Source organism: Gouania willdenowi, chromosome 6, assembly GCF_900634775.1.
Source record: "Gouania willdenowi chromosome 6, fGouWil2.1, whole genome shotgun sequence".
Lineage (NCBI taxonomy): Eukaryota > Metazoa > Chordata > Actinopteri > Blenniiformes > Gobiesocidae > Gouania > Gouania willdenowi.
Window position 1 is genome coordinate 44,881,185 of NC_041049.1, and position 21,321 is coordinate 44,902,505.

Sequence of the window (21,321 nt, forward strand, 5' to 3'; positions counted from 1 at the left end):
GCCTTAAAAGCTTTTCCTTCTTTCAGATTTTTCACCTTATTTTCCCCCAAAATTTCTCTTCTCTTTTTGTGATTTTTGTTTATATTCTTTTTGTGCAAGCCGTACCTTTTTTTTTTTTTTTTTTTTTTTATTTATTTTTATCATTTTGTGTGGTAATTCCAATTTTCTTACATTCTCTATATTTCTTTAATATAGAGCCTTAATCTATGTCTTGCTTTGCAGTTGACCATATCTGAACTAAAAGCAGAGCTAGAGAAAGGTCCACAAGAAACAGCCGTCTACATGCAACAAATCCACCAGTTGCAGAGCAACCTGAACAATCTGCGGCAGCAAAGTCAGGTATGATACGCTGATCAGTGCTTCTTGGAAAACCATGTGACCGCTTCCCAGTTGTCAGTAAAAACATCTGTAGGGCCTACCATTTCCAGTTTTAATATTTCTATGTTCCAATACAGGGTTTACTCATTCCCGTGTCACATTACACTTTTTTGTTTCCGTTTCATCATCATTCCCTCTTTAGATGACTTTACTGGCTGTTAAATTCCCCGAAATTGCACCAAACATGCTAAATATGGTTAATAGAGTAAACTGCTGTTATTAATTTTACGTTTTATAGGCTTCAGGTGATTTACAAAAAAGATGGTTACATCTGAAATCACATGAGATTACGCTTAATAGGAAAAATATCATGTAAATGTGTGATTTGGTCCCAAAATTATTTGTAAAAATCTTGAATTGCAGCTAACCAATAAGTCAGCCTCATGTTTTGCACAAAATTCTGCCGTGACATGTCGCCAGATAAACTGATCAGCTCAGCTAATACACCAAGGGGCGTCTTCAGATCAAGAGGTTAGGGTTTGATCCCTGTCTATACCTGTCTGTGTCCTTAAGTATCCTTAGGCAAGACACTGAACCCTATGTTGCTCCCCAGTGGTTGACAAACACCTTGCATGGCAGCTCAGTTCCATTGGTGTGTAAATGTGAGTATGAATGAGCTGATATTGTAAAGTGCTTTGAGAATACTTCTGTATGGGAATAAAGCGCTATATAAATCAAGTCTACCATTTACCATCAGCTAAACCTGTCTTTGTAGCAGAACCTTTTCAGATTTGAATGCAGTCATAAAATTGTGACCCGCTTGTTCGTCACAACAAATTAAAAACACACTTAAGATGAAGCTCTGCATTCGTTTTCAGTCACAGGATAACATGATCACTACTCAATCCGGTACACGTAGCGCACGCTTTTAAACGGTATTATCTGTGGAATTTGACATGTGTCTGTTCTTCACACTTTAACCTTCAATCCCCTTTTTCTGATTGAAAAAATTGCTTCTAAATTTAGTTGAGTCTCGATTTCAAATAAAGAAAGGGAGAAAAACAAACGGGTCAGATTGCTTTTTTCTTTTCGGAACATTTCATTTTTGTCCCCTCTGTTTTTCGCAATCACGGAAACTTTGAGGCTTAACATCTACTGGATAGTAAGAACACGTCTTTCTGTTCATTGCTGGACTGTGTTAACAAGCATCACCAGCTGCTTATTCAAAGAGTAACTAAACCCCAAAACCACTTTTTTTCTGCTGAATACAATTGTATTGTGTATTAAGTAGTGCTGTTGATTGATCGTGGTCCAACTCTCGACATTTTAGGTAAGTATTTTATTTTCCCTCATTTTGTTGTAATTTGTCAGAGTGACTGCCCTCTATGGGTTGAAACCTGGCTGTTACAGTTGATTTTTGTTATTGGCTGAGAACAAGATCATGTGATGTCATTGGACCATTGTACATCACAAACAAGCCCCGCCCCTTTCATAAAAATTAGCACCTGTGGGCTCTACAATCTGTGGTGAGTAGTTTGGATTGAGAGAAGAGTGAATAGAGAGGTATATTGAGCAATGACTGGCTAGTTAACATAGCATAGATTGTTCATTGGAGATTTTATAGTATAAACTGGGTGTGTCTTAACTCCTCCAGTAGCCCCGCCCATAATCAAGGCATTTTTTTATATTTCCCTCCTAGTGGCAGATCAGGAGAAGCAGGGGTGTAGTTACTCTTTAAAGGCGGGCAATACACTGCGATTTTTGGCCCATTTTGAATACATTTTTGACTTGTGCGTCTATTTGTGGGATTGGGCCGAGTCTGATAATCGTGAGTCGTGCATCGTGTAGTATACATGGGGTCACAAGAAGCGATTAACACCTCACGACCAGCTCCCCGATCAGCATTCATATGGTCGTATGGAAATCAAACATGTTTGAAATCCAGTTTCTCCTTGTGAGGGTATCGCACTGTGGAAGCAGTGCCACGGACCAGGTTACCATAAACTCTCACAACTGTGCATGCGCGAAACTCCGTAGGACCGCTGTAAAATTGACGGACCATACTGCCCACGTTTGTCCAGCCAGTTCCTGGTCCATCGCATCGCCGCCTTTTCTTTTTTAAAGCTCTTTTGTCACGTATATCCAACTGCAGCCGCGGGTATAGCGACATGCAGCCCCTACAAATTTTTAAATGCTTCTGAGCCATTAAAAAACAGCCCCCACATGTGCAACAGTGGCCGGTGAAGCAATTTTTCAATGTGACCTCGAATTTAGCCAGGAAGTGTAGGCGGGTAGCGGTTTAGGATTAATAAAAAAGGATGGTAAGTATTGCACAGTTCCAACTTTGCCAGAACAGGAAGCGGTTGCGGGTAGTGGAAAGGTTCATGTCCAGGCATTGGCTCAGGGGGATCGATAGGGCGTATTTAGTAGGGGGGATGGTTAGTACAGAGCAGGCTTTGTAGCGGCTGTAGCTGCAGCTAGACCCTTCTCCTTTTTGCTGAGATATGCGAGTGTCTCTCCACTTCAGGGTTCTTGTTCTTCTTCTTCTGTTTTAATGGCGACGCTTCAGACTTTTTCTAATTTGTACGTCGCATTTCCGGAAAACAGCAGTCAGAACGTGTTAGGGTGTCGGTCCGTATAGTATGAGAACATAAATTGTGAGCTGTGCACATTCTGGCTCTGCAATTGAGTTGCGCAGTTTGAGCTGGAGCTGAGTACAACGATTGAAAAAAATCGCACAAGGTATCCCAGCCCTAAGTATACTGCATTTTGCATTTCTGTTCTGTAAACCTCCCACTGTTGCCCAGCATCACAATACTTTGCTGTCACCGGCCGCTTGTGGCCATCGAAACATGCGGTCAAAAAAAAACTCACTGTACTATTTTTAAATCAGTATGTGTGGTCACTGTAGTGTTGGCTTAGTTGCAGGGTGAAAATACAATGGTAGGTAACAGCTCTCCTGTAATGTGGCTCAGAGATTAAACCCTTTGCATTTAAAGCCTGTGACTTTTCACAACCAAGAGATTTTATTCTCACTAAATTGGATGTAGATGATTCTTCTCTGCTGTAACTTTTGCAACAGAACATGGTATAAAACAAACAGTACTGCAGATTGTGAGAAAAGTAGGTTTAACCAACGGGGAGAAACGATCAGCACATACAGTAGTTAATGGAGCATGAATAAAATAAATGAAGTTTTAATATGAAGAGAATGACACTAAGAGAGAGGAATCGTGCAGCTCCAGAGGAGCAGTTGCTCAGCTGCAGAGGTTTATTAGATGTCGGTCATCTCCAGATTCCCTGTCACAGTCCCTAGTTAGCAGCACGCTCCTCTATTAACAGCATTTTGTTCTTTATCACCTCGTTGCCAAGTTTACTGCCAAACCTCATACTCAGGCAAAGCCTTGTGTTACACACTATCCAGAAATGTCATACCACACCTTATTCTGGACTCCTGACAGACAACTGTTTTTTTTCCATTGGCATCACAGCAGGTGATGGAGCTCAATATTTGTGCATCTGCTTTCACACTTACATTTTTAGGAGAGAAAAAAGTTACTTTGTTCCCCATGTGACTGAAAGATTTTTCATCTTTTTTGAGGAAATACCGCTGGGGTCATTCCATGTCATTTCAACAAATGGCCTAAGCGCTTTGGTCGCAAAAATTCAGAATTTTTACCAATTGTTCCTTAATTAGTCAGTTGGCACCTGCACATTTTTTGTTGTATTGGATTAATACCTTTTGAGTGAGGAGGGTATGTGTCGATTTTTGTACGTCCTTATTTTTTTTTCATTTTCAGCTTCCAATATCTCAGGAACTACACCACATTATTACTCTTTCTTGAGTTATAAAACTATTTTCCTTTATAGTCCTTCATTTATAATTTTGGACCCCAATATTGGGTAATTTCACCTCTCGCAAATACTGAAAAATTGTTTACATGAGGTCATTGTAGATTTCCTCTGTCTTATAATTATTTATTGTTTATTAGTTTTTTTTACTAGTAGAAGTGTGTGGGCCATTTGTTGAAATGACATGGAATGACTGCTTTCTTTTTAAAATTTTTGATTGTTTTATAGAAAAATTTATGCTTTCTGACTCGAACATTGTCTGTTCTTCCACTTATTTTACAGAACATATCTGAGAAGCTTTCCTTTAAAGAGAAGGAGTGCAAAGAACTGGAGGAACAGCTGGGAGCGGAGAAAAGCACCAAGAAGAAAGTCCAGACAGCCTGCGGGAGAGGGACCAGGAGCTTCAGGAGCTCCAGGTTCGAGCCACCGGAACCGAAGCGTCTCTGCAGAAGGCCCAAACGGAGCTACGCGAGAGAGTGGAGGAGGTGCCAGGTTGAAGGGCGAGGTCTCAAAGCTGGAGGTGAAACATGCAGAGGTGAAGGCTGAGAGGAAACAGCTGGAGCAGCAAAGAGAAGAGAAAGATAGTCAAGGTGCTCAGCAGCAGACAGAGATCAACCAGGTAAATAGAGTGGAAATGATATAAACCATGGTCTAACTTTGATAAACAGACATGTAATGAAATGTATAAGTAGGGTCTCACACAGGACTAGACAATGGCCATGGTTACATGATTTTTTTTTAAATTCGAAAATAGTTACATGGAAATAGTAATTTCCGAATTCAGGTTGAAATGAAAAACCAGTTTATTCGGCTTAATTTAATTCGCTTTAGGTCTGGGGGTTGGGAAGTGGCAAACGTGACGTATCACCTTTTATATGTCGGCGGTAACACAAGACCAAAAGAGAACTGTTTTTTTTATTTTTATTTATTTATTTTTTATTGTAGTTTTGAAGCAAGTTAAGTGTTTATAGAAAGAGGAATTAACTAATTCAGTATTAAAATCGGAAATAAACCAGCCACCTAATTCGGATTAGGTTTAAATCAGAATTAAATTAGCATTAGGAATTAAGTGTTTACATGGTCAGTTTAAAGAGGAATTAACTTTTATTCTGCTGTAAAGAGGAATTAAAGCTCCCATGTAAATGTGGCTAATATGTTTGTGTTGCTGTTGCTTCACTGTGACACCAACTTTCAATGCTTTTCCATATTCAGTAAACGATTCAGAAACTTAAAGAATTCTTTCTGGTTAAAAAAAAAAAAGTTGAAATGATTATTTATTACTGATCATATATCGGTGATAATGTTTGTGTGTGGGTTCTTTCACTCACTTCTAAACTCATTCATATGTAGACAAGTTAAAGATGAACATTTATCCTATAATCATTAAAGAGCTTTAACTAACTTTGTTGCTTTTCACTTTAAATACATTAATTGCCAGTATACTGCCCTCACTCTACTAAAGGAAACATTATGCATTTATGTTGTCATATTTAATTTTTCGAGTCATTTAGAATTCAGTCATCCTTTGTCTTCCTGTTTGCCCTTTGGTGTTTTAGCTGCACAGTAAGCTGCTGGAGGCAGAAAGGCAGCTGGGTGAGGTGCAGGGTCGTCTGAAAGAACAAAGACAGCTGTCTGGGGAAAAACTGAAGGACCGAGAGCAGCAAGCAGCCGACCTTCAGCTTAAACTCTCCCGAGCAGAAGAACAGGTGGGTGATGACTTTACCACCTTTAAAGAATAGTTGGAAATGCAGTGTCTAATATAGTGTTTTTCAACCTTGGCGTCATGATCACCTGAAATGTCTAGTAATTGATAATATTAATTACTGAAAGAAATATATTTATTTTTTAATTATTTTCAAGATATATTCTTTATCAAATTAAAACACAACACACAATGTTAAACAACTGTATTCTGTACTTTCACTTTATCAAATATAAATTTAGTTTAAATAAAATGCATTATAAAGAAAAGAAGAAAAAGGAAAAAATGAAATAAATTAATAAATAAAATACAGTATGACAATATCTGAACTGGCACATCTTGTGACTTTGTTCATAAATACTGGTTACTCTGTATTTGTAACACAGTACAACAAACATGATTAAAACTAATCGTAGAGAAAAGTCTTTGGGGTCACATTTATGATATAAAAATGGGGTCATGATCCAAAAAAGGTTGTGCTTAGGGTTGCACATCCCCCTGTGATAAACGATTCGATATCCCTCTAGATCATAGGTTACGATTTGATTTGAAAAAAGTTATTTTTATTTTATTTATTTATTTTTTTTTTTAACACAACGATTCGATACAGTGTAGGAACTATACAGTTTGTTTCTACGGTAAATATTTGTTGTAGATATTTAATAAAATAAAGAAGCCAATTCTAAAGTGACAATATTTTCTTTTCAAATATGTAAAAGACCACATATCCCAAGCATTGTTTGCTTTATGGCACTGGCAAAACAAAAACAGAACAACAAAATCACGTCAATGTATTTATTTTTAGACAGAAAAGAAGAATAATAACAACAAAGTGCAACATTTCAGCCTGAGCAGTGTTTTTCAACACTAGAATAGGTAACGAAGTGCATATTTCCAACCTGAGCATAGTGTTTTGAGCACTAGAGGTAAGCAACAAAGATGCAACATTTCAATGTAAACATGTTACACACCTATAAACAAACCATGTAACAATAACTTTATGATGATGACGCCTTGTGGTCATTATCTTTACGTCTTATCTCAACAATGCTTAACACAAAGTGACAATTTTTTTATAGAAAATATATACATAACATACATATGTATAAAATAAATCAAACAGCTGCTTTTTGACCTGGGAAAGGTGATCTGGTCCTAAGTGCAAAGTAGACTGTCCTACATTTATATTCTCACATTGCAGTTAAGTCTGACTCACAAGTCAACAATCATAACTTTTACCTCACACACAGTAATGTAGTTCACTTACAGTTTTAGATTATTTATTTAAAATTGTTCAAGGTGTCATGAGCGATCGGGTGTGCGCGTCCCTTTAAAAGTCGTCGCTGCAATGAATTGTGGGTCAGCATTATCTCGTCTCCTTTGGTAAAGGATGCATCAGTGTATCCTAAGCTAAAGGAGGTAAAATAATGAGCCTCTTTTACTGAGCTTAAAGAGAACTTGGATGTTCTTTATCACGGCCATCACATAAACACTTCCTAGGGTGAAGGAACAGTGGATAGGAAAGGAGATAGGAGGGACTATTTGGACGCAGCCTTGGTTTCGCCAGCAGCTTCAGCCCTCGCGTTGTTTTTAAGTGGAGCTAAGAGACGCTGGCGTGTGTTTGAAGCCGCTAACCGATTCCAAATCTCGCAATACCTGATACATGCTTCTACACAGATCAATCTAGGTATTTATGGCTAATTCCTTTTGATTGAGGAGGCTGCTACCAATGCAGCCGTATCTCTCACTTGTTGAACCGGATATCCGGTCGCATCGGTTTATCGTTCACAACCTTAGAACCACTGGTCTAATGTTTTAAAATGACAGCTTCTTCATGTTCTACTTCTGTGATGAAAAGTGTCAGAAATAAATACAAGCTAAGCTGTCTTTCTTAGGGGAACTGAGTGATGTATGAAATGTGCTTGCCTGTCGATCTTTTCCACATTGAGTTAGCTCTGTGCTTTTTCCTCAGTTAAAAGAGAGTGCAGGAAAGAACGCTGATCTGCAGCATCAGATGGAAAAATCCAAGCAGCAGCACCAGGAGCTGCAGGCCCTGCAGCAGAACACCAACGGCAAGCTACGTGAGGCGCAGGTAAATCCAGCTGAAGCCTTCTCTTCACTGATTAAAAAAAACCCAAACATTAGTGGTGTATTTTAATCCTGTACTGTTAATGTTGTGCTGTATAACCTGTTCTCTGCTGCTGTAGAATGACCTGGAACAGGTTCTGCGGCAGATTGGCGACAAAGATCAGAAGATACAGAACCTGGAAGCCCTGCTGCAAAAAAGTAAAGATATTGTTACTCAGCTTGAGTCGGAACGAGATGATTTATGCGCCAAGATTCACGCTGGAGAGGGTGAGACGGCCGTCCTTAACCAACTGAAAGAGAAAAAACCACGCATTGCAAGAACAGGTGGACTAACACACACACGGGTGGGGTGAATATTCTACAATAATAACAGATCGGGGTGACTCACCTACATGTGCGTTTGCTGCAGGTGTCGCAAATGACAGATAAGCTGAAGAATCAGTCAGAGAGCAACAAGCAGGCACAGGATAACCTCCACAAGCAGGTGCAGGATCAGAAGACTCTGCTGCGCTCAGCCCAAGACAGAGCTCACACCCTGGAGACCTCAGTCACAGAGCTCACTGCTCAGCTCACTGACAGTAAGGAGAAAGTATCGCAACTGGACGCTCAGGTGTGACACCACATCACAGAATGTCAAATCACACAGTGAGGTGTTTGGTAATGTTTCATGAACTTGTTTCTTTTTTTTTCTGCAGTTGAAAGCCAAAACGGAGTTGCTGCTATCTGCAGAAGCTGCTAAAACTGCACAGAAAGCCAACCTTGAAAACAAACTGGAAACTGCGCAGCATGCACTGCAGGACAAACAGCAGGTGAGGACAATGACTAATCATTAACGATCAACAGTAGAAAAGCCATTCATTTGTTTCAGTTTTTTGAAAGAGTGAGAACATTACTTTATCTTTGCTGCTTATTGTCTTGAACAGGAGATGAATAAAGTGCAGAAGAAGCTGGAAGAGGAAGGCCAACGGCTCAAAGAGAGGCAGGATCAGTGCACTCAGCTGGAGACGAGTCTGAAGGAGAGCAAAGATAAAGTCCTGGCCTCCGAGCAGCAGAAAGAGCAGCTGGAGGGGCTCAATAAGGTCCGTGCTGAGGATGCCACAGTCTGCGATGTGTTTACACCTTTTTGCATCTGCTTCTGAGGTTTTTTTTCATGGAGTTGCTTTCATTGAACAGAAACTGGAGTCCCGGGTGGAGGAGGTGCAGGCCGTACGGGATCAGGTGCGGCAGGAGTTGCAGAAGCTGCAGAAGGGGAACTCTGAGGTTATAAGGAAAGCAAAGGAGCTTCAGCGCTCACTGGAAACTGAAAAAGCAGGGTGAGTGAAACGTGGTTCAAGGTAGATCCTAACACCGCATTTCCACTGGATGCGTAACATTTCCGCTGCGTAATTTGCTATTCGTCAATCCCCACTGCTGCCATCTGGGATGCGTATCTGTTGCATTAAGGACTCAGGTGATCTCACTAATTAATTGCGTGATATAGCGAGTTGTCAATACAATGAGAACCACAAAGCCACACAAACAGTTAATTGTGTCCTGGAGAGGAGTAGAAGCAAATGCACTTGGTCCTGCCCTGTAGATCTTCCGCTTTTGTGGAGATTATTGTGATTCAACCGTGGATGAGATCAATATTAATATGTGAAATACGATCCACTGCCGCCCTGTCCAGTGTTTAGCCCCGCATAGTGACTGAAGATAGCTGGAGATAGGCACCAGCAGACCTCTGCCACCCTGAAAAGGAGCAAGCAGGTCGTAAAATAAATGTAAATATGATCTGCCTTGATTATTTTATTTTGAAAAAAAATCCAATATTTTATTCTGTGTCTGTGCACTACTTCCTGTCCCGTACTAGCATATTCTTGCTGAATGTATGTGGCTTCGCCCCGTGTCCGGCAAAAATAGTGCTGTGTATCTGTTGTGGAGAGCTCTGACATGACGGAGTCATTATGCATTTCTGAAATTGGCACATTTAATGGAAACGTATCAGCTCCGTTGCCGTTATGCAACAGTTACACATCCAGTAGAAATTGGGGGTAGAAATGTAGCTGTTTAATCTGAGATTATATTTTTTAAAACACATGTTTTTGTCCATGAAGAGCAACAAATCTTCAGGAGGAGCTAAAGAAGAAAGCTGCAGCACTGAGTGATGCGCAGCAGCAGCTGAAGCTCTCTGAGCAGGAAGCTGCTTCTCTGAAGATGAATGTGGAGAAGACGACACAGGAGGGAAAGAGTCGTCATGCAGAGCTGGAGAGGAAGTCTCAGAGCCTGGCAGCAGAGCTGCAGAAGGCCCAACAGGAGAAAGAGGCTCAAATAAAGGAACTTTCCTCTTTGCAGGAGAGCCTGGGAAGGGCTAAGGCAGCACTGAAGGAAAGTCAGAGTGTGTTGGACAATGAGCGGAAGAGCCATAAGTCTGCTATGGAGGAAAAGGTAGGTCTCTGTCTGTGTTCATTAATTACACATCACTTGAGTGTGAGTTAGGGGTGTCACAATCCAGCTTTTTATCTCCCAATAAGATGCCGATATCACAGCCTTGAGTATGGACTGATACCGATATCGTTTCGATATCAGCATCAGTCAAATATACTTTTATTGCTTATTTTATAGTGTGTAATATTAGAAAAGGCTTAATCAATCAATGTTACACAGAGAACAATAGTCAGCACCAGTATGTATGAGGAAAAACTGACTCATTAATTTTTAACAAATGGGATACATACATTTTAACCTTAAACATCAAAGTATTGAGTATTCTACTATTGGATGAAATAAAAGTAAATTAAGAGAACCTGAAAAACAGCATTATTAAATCCAATAAAAACAAAAACTATATTCCTGAAGAGCAAAACAACCACTATTCTCACAGAATATTATCTAAAAAGAATAAATAAAAATAAAGAGGACTGCTAGAAAAATTATCTCCAAACAGTAAAAGCAAATAATACTTATATAATGTCAATTATGGAGCGGTGTCCCAAATAGACTGCTTGTATCAGATTTTCCACAGATAAAAGACCAATTTCTGGTATCAGTATTGGATTGGGACACCCTAGTGTGATTATTTTTAACTATAGAGGTAATTTTCCATCACTCATTAATCTGTGTAAATCCTCAGGAAAAGTCAAATGAAAAGGCCAGAAAGGAGCTTCTTAAAAACCATGAGGTCATCACAAAGACAATGACAGAAACTAAAGAGCAGCTGGAGAAGATGAGAGAGGTATGCCATGCATCCAATAAAAGCTCTGATGTTTTGTGATGGATGTGTAAAACCTAAATATTAATTCTGCCTAAAACGTTTCAGGCTGAGGGGAAGTTTAAAGTGCTGCTGACGTCTTCAGAGCAGGAGAACACAAAGACTCGGGGATTGCTGAAAGAGAAGGAGAATGAGCTGGAAAAGCTGCAGGCGACCCTAAAGACGACTCAGGGGTCCCTGGAAGGGGAGGTGAAGAAGCTGAGGAGCAAAGTGAAAGAGCTTCAGGAAGTTGGTGGTAAGAAAGTAAGTAACACTTCCAACTGAATTAAAACTTAAATTCTACACTTTTTTTTGAAAAAAAGAGTAACTAAACCCCTGCTTTCTCCTGATCTGCCACTAGAAGGGAAATTTAAAAAGACTTTGATAATGGGCGGGGCTCCTGGAGGAGTAAGACACGCCCAGTCTATACTATAAAATCTCCAGTTAACAATCTATGCTATGCTAACTAGCTACTCATTACTCAATATACCTCTATTCACTCTTCTCTTAATCCAACCTACTCACCACAGATTGTAGAGCCCACAGGTGCTAGTTTTTTATAAAAGGGGCGGGGCTAACAATGCTTGTTTGTGACACAAAATGGTACCAAAACATCACATGATCTTATTCTCAGCCAATAGTAAAAATCAACTGTAATAGCTGGGTTTCAACCCATAGAGGGCAGTCGTTGACATTTTACAACAAAATATGCCAAATTGAAATACTTTAACTAAAATGTTGAGTTGGACCAAGATTAATCAACAGCACTACTTCATACCCAAATACATTTGTATTTGGCAGAAAAATGTGGTTTTGGGGTTTAGTTACGCTTAAAAGTTTCACAATAATCGACAGGTAAAAAAATTTAAATTGTTAACAACGAAATTCAAATAGTTTTGTGCTTTGTTTTTGCATCGTCCAGGCAAAGGAAGAGACCACGCTGAGGTCCCAGGTGTCAGGGCTCAGCCAGGAGTTGGCGTGTGAGAAAGAACGGTCTGCAGAGCTGCAGAAATCTTTAGAGCTCAGTCAGGAAAAGCTCACCAAGCTTCAGTCGGACGTCTACGGCAAAGAGTCTGAGGTGTCTGCTTTACGCCAAGACCTTAAGGTATGTTTGAGAGGACCATGGGATGCAGATCATTCAGCAAAGTCATGATCTTCATAGTGTTTTTTAAGATAACTCCTTGATTGGCTGTTTATGTAACAGACAACAAGTCACTGACTTATGCCATCGTGTATATGTGAGAGGTTGTGACATTTTCGCGTTGCTTGTTTTTATACATTCAACGCTAGAAAAAATATAAAATACCCCCGGGCTGTGAGCCGGATAGCAAAATAATAGGAGACACGTAGGAGGTAGCAGCTCACCTTTGGATGAGAGATCATCCATGCTCAGCAGAGCTAAGAGGGAGAGAGGAAAGGCGTTTACAAGACAGAAAATGGCGCTACGTACGAGAGTTGAAGTTCCCAACAGCGCACACTCAACAAGAGCATGTGTGGAACTCGTGGATAGTGTGGCGATGGTGAGATAAAACAAAAAATGGGGAACGCAGTGACACTCTGCATGTCCAGGAGGAAGAGGAAGTTGCGTGTGTGCAGACTGACGGAAGAGAAAGTTGGAGGAACGCCAAAATACAGTAAGAAATCCATTCAACTCTGAACCATAGCAAAATAATAATAATTTTGCCATCAAAAGCCTGGTCTCAGTGGTTTTTTTGTTTTGTTTTATATAAGGAGACAATGTTCAAATGGTAGAGTTGTCACTAAAGCAAAAAAAAAAATAGCTTTAAAGTCACCGACAGGTTTTTTTTTAGAAAAATACTTTTTTCTCAGCTTTTTGCTCTGAAACTGAAGGTTTGTGTGAAACTTGCTTTATTCAACGGAACAAAACAAGCCAGAAACAATTTTTTTTTCAGATTTCAGATAGTCATAGTAGAAAATATTCGTTGGGTCTTTAAAATCAGTCAAAATGCTCAAAAATGGTGGCACTGAGGGGGGTAGAAAATCTGAAAATGGCTGGCGCTGAATGAGTTAATGTAATCGCGTTGCTTCATTCACTTCAGTTGCGTTTGATGTGAAAGCATCTTCAGAGTGAAGAAAATCTATAGCATACATTACGTGTGTATAGAAAGTGTATTGAATATATAAATGTGTGTATAGAAAGCTGTTTAATCCGTGTATCATTTGTTCATTCATTTTTCATTAATGTAACAAAAACATGAAAAACGAAAAAAACACTCATTATTTGATGTTTGTTTCCAAAACCAAAATGAAAAAACACCTTTATTTGTTTTCTCCATTACCGATTGGTCAAAGTACATGACCCGGAAAAACAAATGAACGAATGATACACGGTTTCTGTTTCCTTGATATCACTGATCAAATGTATGCTCATAGTTTGAAATAAACTTAATTTCGGTTTACTAGTACGCGAGTACACTTCACTAGTGAAGCAAAAATATAACAACCAATCAAGGAGCTGGATTTGTTTATAATCCCTTCTAGTTTGTTTGTGTTGGGTACTACTAGTGAATATTTTGGCTTTACTAGTACTATGAGTAGACTAAAAACTGTATACTAGTACTACTAATGAGATTTTTAGTTAAACAGTAGTACTAGTAAACATTTAGTTTTTTCTAGTAAAGGTACGCAAGTAGACCTTACTAGTAAACCATATATGCAGTAGGTGCGCCGTATATTAAATATATATATGTATGTTTATACTTACTTGGAAGAAGCTGCAAATTGTTTCACTGGTTCTTGCTGCATTTTCAAAAAAGCAAAAGTAATTTTCAACAAAGAAAAATGAGCTGTGTGTGTTGAGTGTGTCCTCCAGTGAAAATATCAGGCACTCTGACTGTTCCACACGGTGCAATATCCTGAATGCCGATTGGCTGTTGATCACCACCATTTATTGTAATTATTGTGATTATTTTTATTGAACATTTGAGCTGAATTGATCAATAGTAAGTAAGTAATGTTTATTTATATAGCACCTTTCATAAACCGAGGTCACAAAGTGCTTTCCATATCAGCTCATTCACGCTCACATTCACACACCAATGAGACAGAGCTGCCATGCAAGGCCCTAGTCAACCACTGGGATCAGCTTGGGGTTCAGTGTCTTGCCCAAGGACACTTCAACACATAGACTGGGATCGAACCCCCCAACCTATCGATCAGAGGACGACCCCCTCTACTACCTGAGTCACGGTCGCCCCAATATAATTAATAATAATAATGTTTTTTCTGTTATGAGTCATTTTTGTAGTCGTTTTGTATATACAATTGTACTTTTAAAGGCACACATACTTAGTCACTTATAGTGCTTAACAATTTTATTAGACCACCTGTTATAAAAAGAAGAAAACAAATATTTAAAAATTCTTTCAAAAAACATGTTTAAAACTATAGATGTCATGAACTAAATTGTTTTCTTTTTAAATGTTTGGATAACAATAATTATATTTTAGCATTAGAAATCTCATTTTTGTTAAAAAGCTTCTACATATTAGTGCATTAACCTTTGCTGAAACGTAATTTTGTATTTATTATGACTGCCGTTTTATTTAAACAAAATATTTGTTGACGTAAAATATAATGATCACAAAGTTGATAACTTATTCATCTGTTTTTTTACAAGCTCTATAACTTTTTTATAATCGTAGGCATCTGAAGAAAAGCTGAGTGTGGCTCAGGAGGAGTTGGCTGCAAACCAAACACACCAGACGGCTCTGGAAGCTCAGAACAGGGAACTGAAATCATGTCGCGCCTCCCTGGAGCAGGAGCTCAGCAAACGGGAACAGACGCTCCAGCAACAGGGTCAAGCTGTTCAGGAACTGCAGAAGCAACAGGTTTGATTAACAAAGCCACAGCTCAACTGACCATCATCTGACAAATGAAATGTGATGATTCTGTTCTTTCAGGGTAACGTTAAAGAGGAAGTGGAGAAGGAGAAGCAGAAGGTGGAGGAACTTAACAAAGCAAAGAGCATGCTGGAAAAGAGCAACAGCAGAATGACATCAGAGTTAAAAACCTGACAGAGAAAAGTGAGAAGGTCAGTCACGTGAAATTAGGAGCACTTATTTCTCTTTTCAATGTGATTGGACACTGTTCTGGCTTTCACTTTATTCTGAAGGATACAGTCAGGCCACATTCTTCAAAGACATACCTGAGCATGCTCGAGTCATGAAACTGGAATTATCAGTTCATCTAAGCTTTCTTAAGATTTTTTTGTTAACAGTAATCACTCCCCTTTTGAGCTTTTTGAATTTTAAACGCTCCTGGGATCTCGTTCCTGAAATACTTTAGACCGTGCCGTTAGCCACCAATTCTTTTGTGAGTATATTGACATTGTTGCTTTCTAGGAGCTGGATGAGCTGCGAGAAGCCAAACAACTGTTGATTCAGCAAAAGTTGGCCCTGCAGAGTCAGATGGAGGCGGCGCAGGCTGCCCTGGAGCAGGAGAAGAAGGAGCACCAGGTCACCAGCGACAGCAGGAGGAAGAGAGAGGAGCAGTTTATCGCACAAACCAAGGAAGCCCAGGATCATTTGGTACTTTACTTTTTTTTACAAAGCACATACTCACCTGCTCTGGGGTCCTCAGGTGGGCTGTTCCTCAGACGAGGACCATAGTGACTAAATGATGTATGCTTTTGTTCTAAATGTAAAATCTGTGTGGATAGTTTGTGTAGGACAGTCTGAAGATGTGCTGAAGCAAGTTTGGTGTTAATTGAGCAAGAATTGTAAGAGGAGGTTTTAGGGCTGGGCGATATACAGTAGTTCCTTGTTTATCGCGTGGGTTACGTTCTAAAAATAACGCGCAATAGGCGAAATCTGCGAAGTAGTCAGCATTATTTTTATACAATTATTTTACATGTTTTAAGGCTGTAAAACCTCTCACCACACTATACACTTTTTTTGAGACAGGAATTAACATTTCTCTCTTGTTTAAACACTCTCAAAGTTCAAACTTTTGTAGATTTTAAAACATAAACCTGTTTTCAAACATACAGTACTGCAGAGTCACACTGCTAGTGATCAGACATTGATGCTGAACGCAATCAGAGTCGTCGTTGACGATGACGTCAGGCCGTCAACACGGACACTGGTCTGTTCACTCATAGAGTAGAAGCTGTGTGTGACCACCTGGAGCTGTATGACACGGCCTTTATAACCGGGACCGGATTAGGACGGATTAGGCGTGGAGGAGAATCAGCGAGGAGGTGGTAGTAGCAGGTAAAAGTTCTCTCTGTAGCACTGAGCAAGGATAGCATTAGCCGCTAATCACACCGGCTTTTTTCACTGGTGTTTTATGTTTACGAGAGGAGAAAAAGGAACACAGCTCATTGCTTCAGCAGGCAGTGAAACTCACCGAGTTGGATGTGTTGCTGGTGGGTGAACGCAGCATTAGCCAATCAGGACACAGAACACAATGCGTGTTCATATGTTGTTAAAAAAAATGCATCCAAAATTGCACAAAAATCTGTGAAACACAGAGGCTGCGAAAGGTGAACCACGATATAGTGAGGTACTACTGTATTCCACAGTGCACACTGTATTTTTTTTTCAAAATGGCGATATACAATATAAATCTTGATATTTTTAGCTCAATATAGTCTTAACAAAAAAACTATTCTGGGTTAAATTTGGTGATGCAAAATTCTACGCATTTATTAACAAGCTGCACAATATGTGACACTGTTGGCTTTTTCTCCTCTAAGGGACAGCACGTGTGAGTGAGCTCTGTAGTGTGGCTTGTTTAGGGGAAGGACTCAGGGATCCATCTAATTGTGCTTTTCATGCTGTTCTGAGATGCAGCAAAGCAGAGACTCCTAAAACGATTATTTTGATACAAAAAGGGCTGTAATATGCTTTCGATATCCCTGAAATAGAAATCTCGATATATCTTTAAATCTCGATATATCACTCAGACCTTGGAGTTTTACAGTTTTTGGAAAAAAAAGAGTGATGGACTTCATTATTTGAAATAGGTTTAAATGTTAAATGTTTTTTCAGTGTTGGGGCCAGATTTTGGTGAAACTTGCAAATCTGTAGCACATATGGTTGATTTTATGTGACTTTTCAAAATGTATAACTTTAGGACTATTGGCCTGTTTTTGCAGCTCAGACCATCTGTCACAGGAATGAAGCTTTGTGCAAAATGTTTGATTTTCTCTTATAGAAAGTAGGATTTCCTCAGCAGAAGAAGATGATGCAGAATAACAATAGGTTCCCCTGGTAATGATTGGTCTACTTCAATGTCTCTTCAAATGTTCACTTCCTTTCAAAGGTGGCTGAGAAGCGATCCAGAGAGGAGCAGGTGAAGCGTGGGGAGGAGGCAGAGGCCAAGCTGCACATGCAGGTTACCGCTCTGAATGAAAACGTAGCCACTCTGAAGAGAGAATGGCAGAGCAGCCAGCGGAGGGTTGGCGAGCTCGAGAAACAGACGGACGAGCTGAGAGGAGAGATCGCCGTCCTGGAGGCCACCGTGCAGAACCAGCAGGATGAGCGGCGTGCGCTTTTAGAAAGGTTTGTAAATATTTGATCTCCCTGCAGCAGAGAGGGGGCCACAAAAACCTGATTGTTTGATCCGAGGGCCACATTATCAACATTTATGTCAGTATTTAGAATAGTGACCAATCTGAGCATTAACACAGGAATTTTTGTGTATGTATATTTGTCTCTCATTTTGTGATTTATTTAGTTTTCTTGTCATTTTTGTGTGTTTTGTTTTATTTTGTATGTTATTTATTACATTTTTTTGCAGTCATTTAGTGTGTTTTTGTTGTTTTATGTTTTTGGAGCCATTTTGTGAATTTTTTTTCTTGTAATTTTGTGTGTTTTTGCATACTCCTGTTGTCGTTTTATATATCTTCCCCCTCATTTTGTGTGTTTTTTTTTTTCTCTCTTTTTTTTTGTAATTTAGCGTGTTTTTGTTGCCATTTTGTGCATTTTTTTGAGTCATTTTGTGTGTTTTTGTTATCGTTTTGTGTGTTTTGCAAGTAATTTTGTCCACTTCTGTGTAGTTTTGTTGTCATTTTGTATATTTCTCATTTTGTGTTTATTTGTTGTCATAATGAGTATTTTTGTTGTCATTTTGTACTTTTTTGTTATTGTTTTTTTTTTTTTTTTTTTTTTTTTGCTGTTTTAATGTTGTTGTTTTTTTTTCATTTTGTGAGTTATTTTTTGCCATTATGTTTCCTTGTAAGCAGCCTCCATGGTAGTCACATGATTTTGCTTAATTATAAAAAACGTGTCCAGTTTTATAAAACGGGTTAAATTCTCTGCTCAGTTTTTTGTAGCTACTGCAGAAGCAAAATGGCAATGTGGAATAAAGCTGTTCTCACAAATGGAACTTGAATAATTTGTTAGATGAAGAAGAGGCTTTACTTTATAAAGTGTCTGTTTTGTCTTTGAATGTAGAGAAATGTGAGCCTCGTTGTTCTTTCACTACAGCATTTGTTGAATAAAAATGTGTGTGGAGTGTCGTGCACCCTTTTGTACGGGTTGTAAATGCACTCATTCATGTTGTGCAGACATCTCTGAGGGTCAGATCTAAATGATCTTTCAGGTGTGTGAAGGGTGAAGGTGAGATGGAGAAACTTCAGGCCAAAGTGTTGGAGCTGAGAAGGAAGCTGGACGACACCACTGCGGCCATGCAGGAGCTGGGCAGAGAGAACCAGTCGCTTCAGGTCAGCAGAAAACCAGTCCAGGCTGCAGAACATAACCATCCACAAATCCCATGTTTTAATGTCCTCCTGTTGTCCGTGACTCCAGATCAAACAGTCACAAAGTCTGACCAGGAAGTGGGCCGAGGATCACGAAGTTCCAAATTGCATGGCTTGTGGGAAAGTCTTCAACCTCACCATCAGAAAGGTGTGTTTTTCCCCACAGAACACTGGCTGTGTTGGAAATGTTACACTAACGTACTATACACTACAAACTCAATGAGTATATACTGTCGACTATAAGTATGATTAGGATGATGAGCGTTCCCACTGATGTATACTTCCAAGTTTCCCAAGATGCATTTGGAACCGACAACGACAAAAACCTGAGTCACACTGAAGCTAAACATCTCTGTTGTTTCTCCACCTTTGAAAGTTCTGAAAACATTTTAACTGAGAAAGTGACCAAGTAGAATATCAACATGTGCTCATTTGATCCATAACACTCACGTACAAACACTTAATTCCGACTTTTTGGAGACCCGCCATTCATTATGCTACTCATGAAACTTCCTGTTAACTTCAAAAAAAGATCCTTATTTACAAAAAGTAATGGAAGACAAGATTAGTTCCTTAGTATGACATTTCCATCACAGCCCCAGCCTACGTTTTTGTGTGTGTGAGGTTGTGTGTTCTATGCGTTTCTGTTCTACTTCTCCATCCTCCAGCATCACTGCAGACACTGTGGAAACATCTTCTGCGCTGAGTGTTCCTCCAGGAACGCCCTCACACCCTCCTCTAAGAAGCCCGTGAGAGTGTGCGAGACGTGTTTCGAGGAGCTTCAAAGCTGATCGTTCTCCCCCACCCCACCTTGTCCTGTTCCTTTTCTAACCTGTGAACAGAGGAAGGCTCATGGTTTTTAAACGTGCACTATTTAAGGACAGACCCACAGCAGAGATACGACGCAGGACTGCTTGGGGACCGTCTGCATCTGTATTCGTGCCTTTTGCTGTTCCTGTGAACTGCCAGAGAGCAGAGACGCATATCGGAGCGCCCGCGCCGTGTGATTCCTCGTCTTTGTGTTGCATTGTTTGTGATTGTGTAAAGTTGTGTGTGAGGTGATGGTGAAAGCAGCTTCTACGCACGCCACCGTTTCAGTTTACTTGTGATCTAAATTCAATCCGAGCACTAACTGATGAAAATAACTTTGAAGTAAATTATTTAAAGCATAAAAAAAACCACTGTTCAAATGTTTGTATTTGTAATACTTAATCACAGGATTTTCTAACCGAGTTTGTTCCTTTATTTTTAGGTAAATTTCTTATTCATGCGAAAGAAATCTGAGTTATTTAATGAGAGATGACGTGTGAAGCTGTACAGAACGCTAACTGGAGGTGTAGCATAGATTTGTGTAACATATATTTTAATTCTGTTTAAACTGTTAATTAGACAAAGACCTACTCTGTACCTGCTACTAAATCAGTCTGTGTTCCCTTAGTGAGGCTGTGTGTGCACGTGTATCAGGGTTGGGATCAATTATCCATCTTCAGTTACAACTCAAGTTATGATTATGGTGACAAACATTGTTTAAAATTACAACTAAAATTACAATTATTATTTTTCCCCAGAAAGTCAATTACAATTAAATTCTCAATTACCAAAGTTCAATTACAATTAATCACAAATACTAACCCATTAAAACTTTAACTTGTGTTAGCTTTCTGTTAGCATCTCTTATGATAACGGGTCAGTTTTGACCCATGTCTTAAGTCAACTGTAAAATACACTATAAAATATCATCTAATTTGTTTTATATTATTGGTGTGGGTGTTGAGCGTTCTTTTCTGTCAGGATACCCCTAGATTTATATTTTTTGATAGTAAAATGATCCTTAAGATTCACTGACACATAGTGAGAAAGGTTTTTATGAAACATATTTTAATTAATTGTTAACCACATATGTGTAAACAGCTGTTTTGAATTTCATTCAATTGTAATTTGACAAATTTTATATAAGTTTAAAGTCAACTGTCTGAACTTCATTACAATTCAATAATGATTACAACAGAAATATATCTTTTAAATTGCATTTATTATGTCATCATTGTAATTAACTACCAATTACAATTATATTTGACCCCAGCCCTGGTGTGTGTGTGTGTGTGTGTGTGTGTGTGTGTGTGTGTGTGTGTGTGTGTGTGTGTGTGTGTGTGTGTGTGTGTGTGTGTGTGTGTGTGTGTGTGTGTGTGTGTGTGTGTGTGTGTGTGTGTGTGTGTGTGTGTGTGTGTGTGTGTGTGTGTGTGTGTGTGTGTGTGTGTGTGTGTGTGTGTGTGTGTGTGTCCAATCAGCCCAACTGATGACCAAAGAATGTCTGCAGCAAGAAATCGTCCTGACGTTATTCTATATTTCAGTGTTTATCTTGATTTCCAAGTTGTTGACGACTATTTCTCAACTCTGCTGTTCCTTTAT

At 39.3% G+C, this 21,321-nt stretch overlaps 1 protein-coding gene across 1 annotated transcript in view; it reads left to right on the forward strand.

The window, feature by feature from the left end:
• LOC114464245 (early endosome antigen 1-like) overlaps positions 1–20,142 on the forward strand; it is a 21,001-nt gene extending 859 nt beyond the window's left edge. Inside the window, 23 exon segments of the mRNA XM_028448297.1 lie at positions 223–339; positions 4,453–4,540; positions 4,543–4,656; positions 4,659–4,789; positions 5,727–5,876; positions 7,845–7,964; positions 8,080–8,259; positions 8,261–8,284; positions 8,370–8,570; positions 8,656–8,769; positions 8,884–9,039; positions 9,134–9,273; positions 10,054–10,384; positions 11,070–11,171; positions 11,256–11,450; positions 12,109–12,291; positions 14,852–15,037; positions 15,110–15,244; positions 15,554–15,736; positions 17,475–17,713; positions 18,756–18,876; positions 18,962–19,060; positions 19,581–20,142. Coding sequence (XP_028304098.1) covers positions 223–339; positions 4,453–4,540; positions 4,543–4,656; positions 4,659–4,789; positions 5,727–5,876; positions 7,845–7,964; positions 8,080–8,259; positions 8,261–8,284; positions 8,370–8,570; positions 8,656–8,769; positions 8,884–9,039; positions 9,134–9,273; positions 10,054–10,384; positions 11,070–11,171; positions 11,256–11,450; positions 12,109–12,291; positions 14,852–15,037; positions 15,110–15,244; positions 15,554–15,736; positions 17,475–17,713; positions 18,756–18,876; positions 18,962–19,060; positions 19,581–19,703 — 3,432 coding nt within the window. The 3' untranslated portion in view covers positions 19,704–20,142.
• The last annotated feature ends 1,179 nt before the right edge of the window (positions 20,143–21,321 follow it).